The following is a 14,205-nucleotide window of genomic DNA, read 5'->3' as shown; positions in this document are numbered from 1 at the left end:
GTTCAGGCAGACTTATTATTTAACCTGCCCCAGCCCCACAGAACTCATCTCCTCCTACCATGACTCAGTCTTTTCTCCCCGGGTCCAATCCTTGCCCGTGTACTGGAGTCTGAGGAATGGCCATCAAGCCCAAAGTATTGGCTTTGATTTTTTTTTCTTCACAGATGCTGTCTGACCTGTTCAGCTTTTTGAGTGCTTCTGTTTTTGTTGCCCCAGATAACTTCCTGAAGAAAAGCTGGTATGACCAGTCATTTGACATCCAGAATTGTAGAATGCTGCTTGAGCTCTAAATATATTTTCATGGCTAACCCAATTGACCTTTGGTCTGGCCAAACTTCAACAAAATACTGACTGAGACTGAGACATCACTAGTTTTTCAATTGTGCCTGGTAAATTTGACTAAGCTGATTGTGGCTTGGTGGCCATTATACTGTTGCAGACCGAGTGCATGACTTGATTTTGTGACTAAGCTCAATTTCTTCCCTGATAGCGATCTTGCTCATCACTTTGAACTGCACATCTGGCAGTGCTTGCAACTTTTCGTGCATACTGCTTCATATGTGAGCCTTGTGAGATTAAGTCAAAACTTTTGTATTCTTGGAGGCATCCTTGCTGGCTCCTTTACAGTAAATATACAGGAACTTTGATTCATTTCTCTGACCATATTCAGACAAAGGATGTAATCTGAAAGTCTTTTGCTAGTTCATGTAACCAAGAAAATCTCCAACTCAATCATGGCTTATTTTCAGCTGCTCTGATAGTTGGAAAGGATGGATTATAGAGTGCTAGGACATTCATAGATTTCACTATGTTCTAGATCGTCTAAAAAGCATTCTTTCATGGATTATATAGAATCCCTACAGTGTGGAAACAGGTCATTCTGCCCAACAAGTCCACACCACCCCTCTGAATAGCATCCCACCCTGACTCATTCCCCTACCCTTTCCTTGTAACCTGGCATTTTCTTGAGATACATTCCAATACAACTGTTACATCTTTTTGAAGGGCTGACTCCAGGGTTTTGCCTTACTTGTCAAGAGAGGGTAAAATGACTCCTTTTCCTTGCCTGAGAATCTGTGGGTTCTGGATGTCAGAGTGGGGCGCTACATAATGGCTTAGGTCTTCTCGGGATCAGCAACCATACCTTCACTGACTATATTTCCGAGGAGCCACACTTGATTCTTTGGAGAATTCATACATCATTAAAAGTGAGCTTTTTTGTTTGCATACATTCTGATTATGGTTTTCATCTGTTTCTCCATGTATCAATATGTTGTCCATGTGGCAAATGAATCAATGAAGACCTTGTTAAAATATTGTACAAAGTCTGCTGACAAGTCTCTGGAGGACAAGTAAATCTCAAATGATAATTTATTGGAACAAAATCTTCCAAATGGAGTTATGAAAGTTGTAAGTAACCTAAAACAAAACCAGAAATTGCCAGAGAAACTCAGTAGATCTGGCAGCATCCGTGGAAAGAAAGTAGAGTTAACATTTTGCATCTGGTGACTCATCAGAACTGTTCTAGAGAACAGACTCTGTACTCAAAATTAATTCTGCTTCTCTGTCTCCACAGATCCAGAGGTTTTGCCAGACCTGCTGAGTTGCTCTATCAACTTCCATTTTATTTCAGATCTTCAGATTCCTCAGTTCTTTGTTTTATTTTAGTAAGCAATCCGGATTGCTCATCCAATGAAACCTGCCAGAATTCACGATTTGCGTTGAGTTTCATGAAAACTTTACTTTTACGGTTTAGTTAAGTTATCACAAACCCAAGATGTTGGGTGGATTTCGCTCAAAGAATCTTATCTCTCCCAAAAGATTAACATGAATTCAATTAGTATCACCAGTCTAAGTGTAGTTACCATGCCTAAGAACCATTTGGTTTGTTTCGTGACTAGTTGCATTTTTGTAATTTCTTCAAGGTGTTTCTCAACTTGCTTCATTAAAAGATGCACATCTCCTTAGATGTATAAAAACATGTAGATTTCACATCATTCTTCAGTGTAATAATGCATTCAGTATTCAGTTCTCCTAATGCTAGAAATAATTTAGAATAACCTTGTTCAAAGAAGTTTCTTGGCTTCTGCTGTTTAAACTCTTTCACTATTTTTGAACAGGAGTTCAGTCAAGACATGCATTTTCACTCAAGATTAAAAATCCTTGCTTGTGAAGTATGTGTAGATATTCTATAATTTGGTATCCTATATACCTGAGAGTGGCTTAGGTACTATATCTCCTGGACACAGTTGCAATGTTGTCGACTATAGATAGTTTTTCTTAACCAGGGCTCATGTTAGACGAATATTTCATCTGATTAGAAATATTTCTAGTAGTTTAAGGATACATGGAAGATGACACTCACCCAGGTACCTGCATTGATATTCATGAGAATTTCTGACATAAACATCACTTTGCCAAAATACAAAGTCTGGACCACTCATTCCTTCAAGGAACACGATAGGTTTTTTTCTTCTTTTGAGGCTGTTCTTCCTAACCAACCTTCATTTGGGGAACTATTTGAATTCTTGCTTTTATGAATTTGTGTCTCCCTTTTGCACAGTTTTGAAAATGACCAATTGTGAGATAAATAAGACATTTTCTTTAAATAGACCATAATACATCAGAGCAGAAGTAGACCATTCACCCATTGAGTCTGCTCCACCATTTGTTGAGATCATGGCTCATTTGATAATCCTCAACATCACCTTTCCTGCCTTTTCATGGGATGTAGGCTTTGTTTGCTCCAAGAACACTTATTGCATATTCTTAAATAGACCTTGTGAAGGTGGTGGTGAGCTGCCTCCTTGAAATACAGTAGTCCATTAGGTGTAGGTACACACAATGGCCAGAAAACTTGCCACTAGAGTACATGAACACCAACTAGCAACAAAAAGATATGACCAATACTCACTCATCTCCATTCACACCGGATAAGGAGAACTACCTGTTCAATTGGGACAACACAAGGATCTTATGACAGGCCTAGCTGAGATAAGCATGGAAATTTCTAGAGGCCTGGTTCTCCACCAAAAAAGCCATCAACAAACACACAGAACTAGACTTGATGTATACACCACAGCGAAGGAAAACCGGAAATGAGGTAATCAAATCGAATGGACCCCACAGTGTAAATACCAGGTGGGAAAACACAACAGCACTTCACTGCACTGATGATGTTACCCAGCAGGGTAGTAAAATGTCTACGAACTAACGAACCATCTCAGCGAGCAAACCAACCACAATACACACAGTGCTGTTGGAGAGATCCAGGATTTCTACCTGCCTCAGCATAACAAGACATGGACAATACTTGTGCTTCATTGTCACATATTCAGATAGATCAGTTCAAATTGAAAAAAAAAACACAGCATATTCTCGGGACCTCGTTTCTTTCCTTTTTGACGATAAACTGGAAGGCAAGTCAGTCACTGCTATATAGCTAAATACCTCGAAATTTCTGCTACTTGAAAATCAAATGGTGTACATGTTTAGTTTTACAGGACCATAAGACCATAGATATAGGAGCAGAGTTAAGCCATTCAGCACATCAAGTCTAATCTGTCATTTGTTTTTGGCTGACATTTCTCAACCACATTCATCTGCCTTCTCCCAGTAACTGTTGACCCCTTACTAATCAAAAACTTATCTATCTGTCTTAATTAGACTAAATGATTTGTCCTCCACAGCCTTCTGTGGGAATGAGTCCCACAGATTCACCAACATCTAGCTGAAGAAATTCTTCCTCATCTCAGTTCTAAAGGATCATCCCTCAACTCTGAAGCTGTGTCCTCAGATCCTGGTCTCTCCTTCTCATAGAAACTTCTCCACATTCAATCTATTCAGGTCTCTGAGATTCCCCCTCATCCTTCTGAACTCCATCAAGTACACACCTGGAGTCCTTGACTGCTCCACAAAGGACAAGCCCTTCTTCTCAGGATCATTTTCATGAACTTCTCCTGGACGTCCTCCAAGGCCACAACATCCATCCTCAGATACAGGGCCCAAAACTGCTCACAATATTCCAAATGCAGTCTAACCAGAGTCTTTTACAGTCTCAGCAGTTCACCTCTGCTCTTGTTTTCAAGCTGTCTTGAAATGGATGTTAACCGTGCATTTGCCTTCCTAACTGCCAACTGAACCTGCATGTTAACCTGAAGAGAATCCTGAAATAGGACTCCCAAGGCCTTTCATGCTTCAGATTTCCAAATCCTTTCCCCTTTTTACAAAATGCTTTCCCATATTATATTCCATCTAATCTTCTTTGCCCACTGTCCTTGCCAATCCAAGTCCTTCAGCAGCCTTCCTGTTTCCTTAATACTACATAACCCTCAACCTATCTCTGTGCCATGTGCAAACTTAGCAATAATGCCCTCAGTTCCTTTGTCCAGAATGTTTATTTTGTAATGTAAATAGTTGTAGTCCCAACACTGACCCCTGCAGAAGTCCACTAGCAACTGCCTGCCATCCTGATAACGACCCCTTTATACCCACAGTCTGCCTTCTGAAAGTAAGCCAATCCTTGATCCATGCTAATATTTTTGCCCCTAACACCATGGGCTCTTATCTTAAGTAACTTCCTGTGTGGGACCTTTGATGGGGTGGTGATGGCCTAACGATATTATCGCTGGACTGTTAATCCAGGGACCCAGATAATGTTCTGGGGACCTGTGTTTGAATCCCACCATGGCAGTTGGTGGAATTTGAATTCAATAAAAAAAAATCTGGAATTGAGAATCTAATGATGACCTGAATCTATTGTCAATTGTCGGAAAAACCCATCACTAATGTCCGTTGGGGAAAGAAACCGCCATCCTTACCTGGTCTGGCTACATGTGACTCCAGACCCACAGCAATGTGGTTGGCTCTTAACTGCCCTCTGGGCAATTAGGGTTGGGCAATAAATGCTGCCCGACCAGTAACACCCTTATCCCATGAATGTATAAAGAAAAAAAAGACCTTATCAAAGACCTGAAATTCAAATAGATCATGTCCACTGCTCTCCTTTATCTAATTGCTCATTACCTCCTCAAAGAATTTACAGAATTTCCTGGCATGACTTCCCTTTAATGTAGCTATGTTAACTCAGCCGTATTTCACAATGCACTTCCAGGTCCTCTGCAATCTTATCCTTAATAATGAACTGTAAAATCTTAACAATGACTGACATTACGCTGACCAGTTTCCTGTCTTCTGCCTCCCTCCCTTCTTAAAAAGGTGTACTTTAGCCATTTTCCAGTCCTCTGGGACCCTCCCTGACTCCAGTGATTCCTGAAAAATCCCCTTCAGATTTCTATCCAGTCTGGGTGATTTATCCACCTTCAGTTTTCAGCTTCCCGGGCTCTAGCCTCATTTTGCAGCGTCCAATGTCCATTCTTGCCTCTTGTAATTTTCTTTTATATTATTCACTAGATTACTCTTACATTTCATCTTGTTCCCCATTATTGGATTTTTGATTATTCTCTGCTGGTTTTAAAGTGTTTCTAATCGTCTGGCTTCCCACCAATCTTCACCAGATTGTACGCTTTCTCTTCCACTTTTTTCCCTACTCTGACTTCTGTTGTGAGCCATGGTTGCTTTGTCCTCTCTTTAGGATGTTTCTTCTTCCTTGGGATGAATTTCTGCTGTCCTCCTGATGTCCCCACCAAAACCCCTGACTTTACTGCTCCACTGTCTTTCCTGCTAGGCTCCCCTTCCAATCGGCTCTGGCCAGCCCCTCCTCATATTGTAGAGGTAGTAAGAACTGCAGCTGCTAGAGTCAGTGATAACACAGTGTGGAGCTGGAGGAGCACAGCAGGCCAGGCAGCATCGGAGGAGGGGAAAGTTGACGTTTCGGGTCAGGAGAAGATTTCTGAAGAAGGGTCCTGACCTGAAACATCACCTTTCCTGCTCCTCCGATGCTGCCTGGCCTGCTGTGCTTCTCCTGCTCCACACTGTGTTATCTCTGCTTCATATCTTTGTGGTTACTTTTGTAATACTACTACATCTGATTTCAGCTTCTCCGTCTCAAACTACACAGTGAATTATGTAATATTGTGGTCACTGTCCCCAAGGGATTCCTTGATCTAAAGCTCCTTAATCAAGTCTGCCTCAATACACATCACCAAACCCAAAACTGCCTATTTCCTGGTGGGGGTCTACCATAAGCTGCTCCAAAAAAAAAGCATCATGTAGAAATTCCAGAAATTCCTTTTCTTACGATCCACTTCCAACCTGATTTTCCCAGTCCACCTGCATATTGAAGTCCTTCAATATTTTGTTGCTATTGGTGCAGTGTGATTGCTATATTATGAAATAGAGCAGCACAAGGACAACCTGCCCGATGATAGTCCTCAGATTCATCTAGTTGCACTGTGTTATGGATTTGTGAGAGCAGTACAGCTAGAAACATCCAGAATCAGGAAATAGAAAACATCTTTCTCTCTTTCTCTCTTCCTTCTTTCTGTTTTGAGTCAAAGGACAAAAAGACTCAAAAGAAAGGATTCTATTACAAAAAAGACCTAGGTCCAGCCAATCAGCCAGTGAATCACTGATCAACTATTGCTGTGCAGCCAAAACTATGTCATCATTGCTGTGATCAAAAGAATGGAGAATTAAATTTTACATTTTGGTCAGGACTTTTGATATACAGAACTTTGCTTACCCTGTCTGTACTTTTTCACTCATAATAGTTGTGTCAAACAATCTGTCTTTTGTTTGTCTTATTTGTAATTAAATGTACGTGTGTTTGAAGTTTTAAAGCAGTCTAGTTTACATTGCAGGACACTAATAAGTTTATTTACAATAAATGATTATTTTTCTATGAATGATGACACCTGGTGTGAATTACTTTAGTCCTATAGCAAATCAGTCAATCAAATTGATTAGCTTGATGAGTTAATTAGATGTCTACAAATTTACAATTACTTGTGGAATACTGGGGCCTGATTATTAGCATGCTTTTCGCAAGTGAGTCTGAACAAAGAAATAAAAATAAATTGGACACCTCAAAGATTTTGACTTCCTTCGGTTTGATGTAATTCAACCAGCTTTGTAGCTTACTACTTAGATATAAGTATTTCTACCACTGATTATTGTGTACAATTACCTTCAACTGGGGCAGAGTTAGGGTGTGACTTAAGGAATAAACGTCCAGTTCATTTTTATGTCGTTGGCATGTTCCTCTGGTTTCCTGTGCATAATCTGATTCAGGTATAATATCCACGAGATCAGTATCCAGATCTATAATTCTTTCATCTGCAATATGGAACGGAAGTAGTTTACCTCGACATGTTAAGAGAAATAAATCATGGATATACTAAAAACACAAGATTACCTAAATGACTTACAACAAATACAAGATAACAAATAAACTTTAACAAGACAAATAGCATGTTGCTGAGTAATAAGAATTATCATTCATTACGTATTTTTGCAGAACAATTAAGGGGAAAGAAAGGGTGGTAGGGATTTGAAACGCACTACTTGGAAGATTAGCAAAGGCAGAAACTTTCAACTTATTCAAAAGGCAATCTAGGTGTGCAGTGACATCTTGTAACCTCCGGGGTACCGATTAAAGTACTGAAAATTAGATCAAGTCAAGTTGTTTGTTTTTCAGCTAGCAAAGACTAAATGGACAAAGTAACCTTATTCTATGCTGTAAATGTTTCTACATTTTCTAAATATCTGAGGAGGGACAAATATTTAAGGACACAGAGAAAGAGTAGGGGATGGACATTGGGTGAATTACTTCTGTCAAAGGCTAAGATGGACACCATCGGGCCTTCATCTATGTTTTACTGATTATATGATTAGATGAATTTAACAAAGCAGCACTGAATGCTTCAACTAATTTTCAATTTGGAATTGATAATTAAGGGTAGTTTAAACCTGCACTCCATCCCACGTGTGTGGGCAGGATGAAGCTTGTTTCCAGCTGGTTGCTTGTTCCCAACAAGTTTAGTTAAAGGATGCTTTCAAATTAGAAGAAGTGTACCGCGTGTGAAGGATTTGAAATGGGGTGGAGATTATTCATAAATAGTTTTCCATTTTCCCGATAGATTTGTAACATATTGTCATTGTTGCAGAAGTTCCTTCTTTTTTCACTTCTAAAATGTTTCAATATTTATTTTGAGGCAATTTTTATTTTGAAGCACTAAAAAGCATTTCAGTGAAACACTGCCAAATATCATCATCAAAATATTGAATGTAGATGAAGCATTTATTAGACATAAGTAATAAAAGTCATGAAAAGGGACAATATATTAGAAGGACTTTCTTTGGAGTTCACAAAGTGAGATGAGCCACAATCCTCCCATTTTGTTGGGTATCTGATGTGTTGCCTAAAAAGGACACTGAGTCACATGCACTCATTCTCAGAAGTTCTAAAATTATTTTAAAAGCCATATCTCCATGTTTAAGTTTTCAAAAGTGACCTTTGCTGTACTAAAAATGGCCAATCACATGATGCAAGTTACATAGAAACTTATAGGAGTAATGCATTTAGCCCTTGAAGCCTGTTCCTCTGTTTAATGAAATCATGGCTATCTGTGGCCTAAATCCACAAACCATCTTTGACCCATGTCCCTTAATTATCTTGTGGTTAAGGAAAGGTATTGTCTATCTCAGATTTAAAATTAATATTAACTGACCTAACAGTTGACTACAATTTTGAAATATTCCAATGGCAACTACAAAGGTTAGAGCTTAGACACCAACCTACTGGAACCTCATCTCTTTCATTAATGTTTGTTGACTGCAACATCCACATAAATAACAGTAGACAGTATGTCTCCCCTGCAAGGAATGCTGACAAAATAAGCTCTTGAAATTAAGCACTAATGGCACATTACCTAACTTTGGAATGAATAACGGATTCTTGGCCAGAGGGATAGAAAACAAATTGATAAGTTGAAACTGACTTCTTAATAGTCCAATGACCAAAACCCCACTGGGTTTAATAGTAATATCTGGAACACCCTTGTCCCAGTCTATTGTTAACATCCAGTCTGCTAAGAATCTCACCAGCAGGTAACACGCTAGTCATACTGCAGGATAACAGCTGCACCTGGGACAAATCCAAATAAATCTCATAAAATTTTGTATTTGACTGAAACGTGGACCATGTCTCCATACACTGGCTGCACATTGCTATGCGTCCATCAACTGAACACACCTAAATCTGGTTTCCAAGAGGAAAGAAGCTTCTCTGGACATTGACAATCTTGTGATTTTAAAACAACATCTTTAATTTTTAAGTTATACTAAACAGTAACTTTTGTTTTCCCTTTTTGCTCCATGAATGACTCTGTGTGTGTGTGTGTGTGTGTGTGTGTGTGTGTGTGTGTGTTTGTATGAGAGAGAGAGAGCGCGAGACAGTAAGCATGAGACTGTGTGCGCGTGCATGCATGTGCATGTGAGAGAGTGGGTATGACAATTGGGCCCCAGTTTTGAATGTACAAATAAACCATATTTCTGAATGAATCCTAAGAAAAGTTTATTATGCGTTATGTTTAATTTGAACTTCACAGATAAAGGGTTTGGTGGAAACACCCCGCAGCCTGTTTTAAAATAGGAGAAACAGAATTAAAACAGGTAGTTTTACCTGTTTTTACACAAACAGATAGTAAGAAAATGAAGTTTTCAATTTTCCTCACTTATCTGCCCATTGCAGAAAGAAGGCATAGCAGATCTTGTGCCCATCAGGCACTTGATAAGACAGTGTCAATCTTTGTTCTGACTAATGTAAATGCAGCAGATAGTGAAGGCGGCAATTGGTATGCTGGCTTTCGTGATAAGATTCTGAGTGCATAGGAGGGATGTCTTGCTGTAATTGTATAGAGCTTTGGTGAGGCCACAACTGGAGAACTGTACACAGTTTTGGTCTCACTATCTGAGCAAGGATGTTCTGGTTACAAAGGCAGTGCAATTAAAGTTTACCAGACTGATTCCTGGGTTGGCAGGACTGACAGAAATGAAGAGAGACTGACCATAAGACCATAAAATATAGAGGCAAAACTAGGCCATTCAGCCCATTTAATGGTGGAGCAAATTCAATCTGGCTGATACATTTCTCATATAATTCTCCTGCCTTTTCCCTGACCTCTTCATTAACCAAGAACACTTAATAACTTGGCCTCCACAGCCTTCTGCGGCAATGCATTCCACAGATTCACCTTTCTCTGGCTAAGGAAATTCTCCCTCATCTCAGTTCTAAAGAGTCACTGTGCCCTTGGGTCCTAGTTTCCACAGTGGTCTCTCCACATTCACTCTATCCTCGCCTCTCAGTATTCTGCAAATTTAATTCTAAACCCCATCAAGTATAGACCTATTGCTCCTCATATAACAAGTCCTTCACTCCCAGGATCATTCTTGTGAACCTCCTTTGGACAGTCTCCAAAGCTAGCACATCCTTCCTAGGTACAGGGCCCAAAACTGCTCACAATATTCCAAATGCAGTATGACAAGGGCCTCATACAACGTTAGTAGTTAATCTCTCCTCTTGTAATCTAGTCCTGTTGAATTCTAACATTCAATTTGCCTTTCTAACTGCCAACTGAATCTGCATGTTAACCTTAAGAGAATCCTGAAATAGGACTCCCAACTTTCCTTGTGCTTCAGATTTCCAAAGCCTTTCTCCATTTAATAAATAGTCTACACCTCTATTCTTCCTAACTCATTGCAAAATCTCAGACCTTCCTACACTCTGGAGTGTAGTCCATCAGTCCAGGTGATTTATCTACACTCAGATCTTTCAGCTTCCCCAGCACCTTCTACTTAGTGATGGTCACTACATTCACCTGTGCCCTTGACTCTCGAAGTTCTAGTATGCCACTAGTGTCTTCCACACTGAAGACTGATACAAAGTACCTATTCAACTCCGCCACTGTTTCTTCATTCACCACTATTACTTCTCCACCCTCATTTCCTGGTGGTCCATCATCCATTCTTACCTCTCTTTTATCTTTTGTCTATCTAAAAATACTCTTGCAATCTTCTTTTATATTACTAGATAGTTTACCCTCATTTCATCTTCTCCCCTCTGACTACTTTTTATTTGTCTTCTGTTGGTTTTTAAAAGCTTCCCAAATCTCCTGGCTTCCCACCAATCTTTACCACATTGTATGCTTTTTCTTTTCCTTTTATACTGTCCATGACTTCCTTAGTCAGCCATGGTCACCTCATCTTCCCCTTATGACATTTCTTCGTCCTTATGAGGTTTTCTACTGCACCTCCTGAATTTTCTCCAAAAACCCATGCTTTTTATGCTCCACTGTCTTCACTGCTCAGCTCCCCTTCCCATGAACTCTGAACAGCTCTTCCCTCATGTCTTTGTAGTTAACCCTACTGAATTGAGATACTGCTACATGTGATTCCAGCTTCTCTCAAACCACAGGGTAAATTCTATCATATTATGGTCATTATTTCTTGGGGGTTCCTTCACTTTAAGCTTCCGAGTCAGGTCTGTCTCATTACACTTGATCAAAACCAGAACTGCCTTTTCCCTCATGGACTCTACCCCAGCTCCTCTAGAAAAAAATTGTGATTACATTTCAAGAATTCCTTTTCTTGGGATCCACTCCAAAACTGATTTTGCCACCTGTATATTGAGGTTCTCCATGATTTTGTAATAGTGCCTTTCTTGCTCATATCCTTGCTACTGCGAGGCGGCCTCCACTTATCTCCCATCAGGGTCTTTTCTCCTTTGTGATTCTTCAACTGTACTTGCACAGATTCTGTGCCTCTAACTCCATATCACTTTTTGCTATCAATTTAGTTGAATTATTTACTAACAAGGCAATGCCACCCCCTCCGCCCACTTGCTTGTTTTTTTCAAAAGGGTGCTTATCCTTGGATATTGAGTTCCCAGCCCTGATCTCCTTGCAGCCACATCACTGTGATAAACACAACATTGTACCTACCAATTTCAACCTGTGTACAAGCTCATTTAGCTTGTTTTGTATAATGTGCATATTTAAATACAACACACTCAATCCTGCATTAATTTCCCCTCTTCTGTTGTTGCCTCATCTACTGTGCATAAAGTTTAATTCCTGAGCCTTTTGTACTCTGTCATGCTACTTGTTCTGGAAACTTTAATAACCTCTGCTGAGCACTCCCTTAATTTTAGTCTTTTCTATGCAAATGAAACCATCCGTCATTCCATCAGAACAGCTTCCTCCTTCCAAATTACTGGCACCAACATCCAATGAATTTGAACCCATTTCCCTCACTCCAATATCTGAGGTACTGGATCAGTTAGGTCTATGTTCCCTCAAGTTTAGAAGAATGGGTTGCTGGGGCAGGTGTGTGGGTGGGAATCTCACAAAAATTTATGAAATTCTAACAGGACTAGACAGGGTAAAACGGAAGGATGTATTCCATGGCTGGGAGGCCCAAACCAGGGGTCACAGTCTAAGGATATCAGGTAAGCCATTTCGGACTAAGATGAAGAGAAATTTCTTCACTCAGAGTGGCAATCCTGCAGAATTCTGTCACAGAAAGAGATTAAAGTCAATCATTGAATATGTTCAAGAAGGAGTTGCATATAATTCTAAATGCAAATAGGTATGGAGAATGAAATAACTCCAGAGGCCAATATCCCCGTCACCAAGTCATCCTCTACACATGCAGAGTCCTTGACACTAATCCAGGTACCTTACAGCCAGATCTCAGAGTGAAGAGGATGTCTGACACTCCTGTTCACATCTGTCAACCAGATTAACAGTCCCGATCAGGGAACACATATTCTATGAGGTCCACCTGTCTGACCTCTTTTATAATCATTACATCCCTCCCCATCTGAGTCCAGGGACATTGGCTGGCTCTTTGTTTTTTGTGGCTCATTCTGGGGCATTTTAGCACCAGATCCGAGCTCGTCCAACCTGCCTCTGATATAGGTGGCTTGTAACACACTGTAGCTTGCCTCTTATGCCTGAAGAGTCTAAGAAGAAACTCATTATGTTCTTCAGGCAGCAAAGGCATTCAGGCAGCAACATGCACAGTGTCCATATCAGATTCATCAACACTTGATGGAGGGAGAGAACCCATGGGTTCCGGAACAGTAAGAAAGGCTTTCAAGGAGGTGGGTACATTTTGCTCCCACACCATTTGCAGCTTTCACATGGTCCACGTGCTTGTTCAGGACTGTCGCACAGACCCAAACTTTATATTTCACTGGATCTGATTTCGCATTGACCATGCCTCTTACCCACATGGGGCCATTCCTGTGGTGCTACACCAAACTTTGTCCCCTAAAGTAAGCTGTTTCTCTCACTTAGTGGAATCTTGTGTCCAGTATTGGCATTACTGATGCCATTTTGCCCTCCGCCTCAGGTCCTGGGATAATCAGATTTAAGCCAGAGTGGAGTCTTCTCCCCATTAGCAACTCTGATGGAATGATCCCTGGATGTGCATGAGGGGTAATCCTCTAATCAAATAGGAACTGGGACAGTTTAGTATTTAATGAAGCTGTCAGCTGTTTCTTTAAGCCTGCCTTCAAAGTTTGGACTGCTCTTTGTGCCAGACTATTGGATGATGGATGGTATGGCGCTGTCCATGTACGTTGAATGCCATTCGACTTTAATAAATACTCAAATTCCCTGCAAGTAAATGATGGCCCAGTATCTATGACCAACACATCCTGGAGTCTGTGTATTGCGAAAGATGCGAGCAGTTTTTTCTGTCATTGTCCACATTTGACGAATAACCCAGTGCATGTCCAGTCACTCTGAGTGGGCACACAATGACTAAGAACATCGAACCCATGAAAGCACTGACATTGTCAACAAGTAACCAAGTTCAAGGTTTACCCATCCATTCCCCACAAATGTGAGGAGTTGCTAGTGGTAATTTTTGTCCTCATGGGCACTTTGGGCACTGTCCACCAACACAGCTATGCCAATCCTGGCCATCAGAGATAATTTCTTGCCAACATCTTCATTTTGGAAACTCCCCTGGATGACCTTGGTGGAGTTTGGCCAGGATGTGAGGGTGACCTTTGCTCATGACAATCAACACGTGTTTCCCATAATAATATGCCATTCTTTACTGTGACCTGATCATTCCAGGTCCAAAAACATTTCAGCTCTGGTTAAGACAGCCCTTTGGGTTTCCCCCATCACCACCAGCTGTTGCAGTTTTGCCAGGAATGGATCCAATGTCTGAAATCGTCAGCTGTGACTCGAAGTGTGTTCAGAAAATTTAAAACCGTTATAGACTCTTCCA

At 40.5% G+C, this 14,205-nt stretch overlaps 1 protein-coding gene and 1 long non-coding RNA gene across 5 annotated transcripts in view; one reads left to right on the top strand and one right to left on the bottom strand.

Moving 5' to 3' along the window:
- The window catches only part of LOC125463059 (cilia- and flagella-associated protein 54-like), a 437,943-nt gene that overhangs the window by 114,328 nt on the left and 309,410 nt on the right, over positions 1-14,205 (bottom strand). Inside the window, exon 51 of the mRNA XM_048553715.2 lies at positions 7,088-7,236. Within this exon, the coding sequence (XP_048409672.2) occupies positions 7,088-7,236 (149 nt within the window). The remainder of the gene's footprint in view (positions 1-7,087; positions 7,237-14,205) is intronic.
- LOC125463061 (uncharacterized) overlaps positions 1-14,205 on the top strand; it is a 172,379-nt gene that overhangs the window by 136,663 nt on the left and 21,511 nt on the right. The gene's annotated exons all lie outside the window — the stretch shown is intronic.

The sequence above is a fragment of the Stegostoma tigrinum genome, chromosome 25, assembly GCF_030684315.1.
Source record: "Stegostoma tigrinum isolate sSteTig4 chromosome 25, sSteTig4.hap1, whole genome shotgun sequence".
NCBI classification, from domain to species: Eukaryota; Metazoa; Chordata; class Chondrichthyes; order Orectolobiformes; family Stegostomatidae; genus Stegostoma; species Stegostoma tigrinum.
The sequence above is the reverse complement of the archived record's forward strand: the minus strand, read 5'-3'. Positions and strand labels throughout refer to the sequence as shown.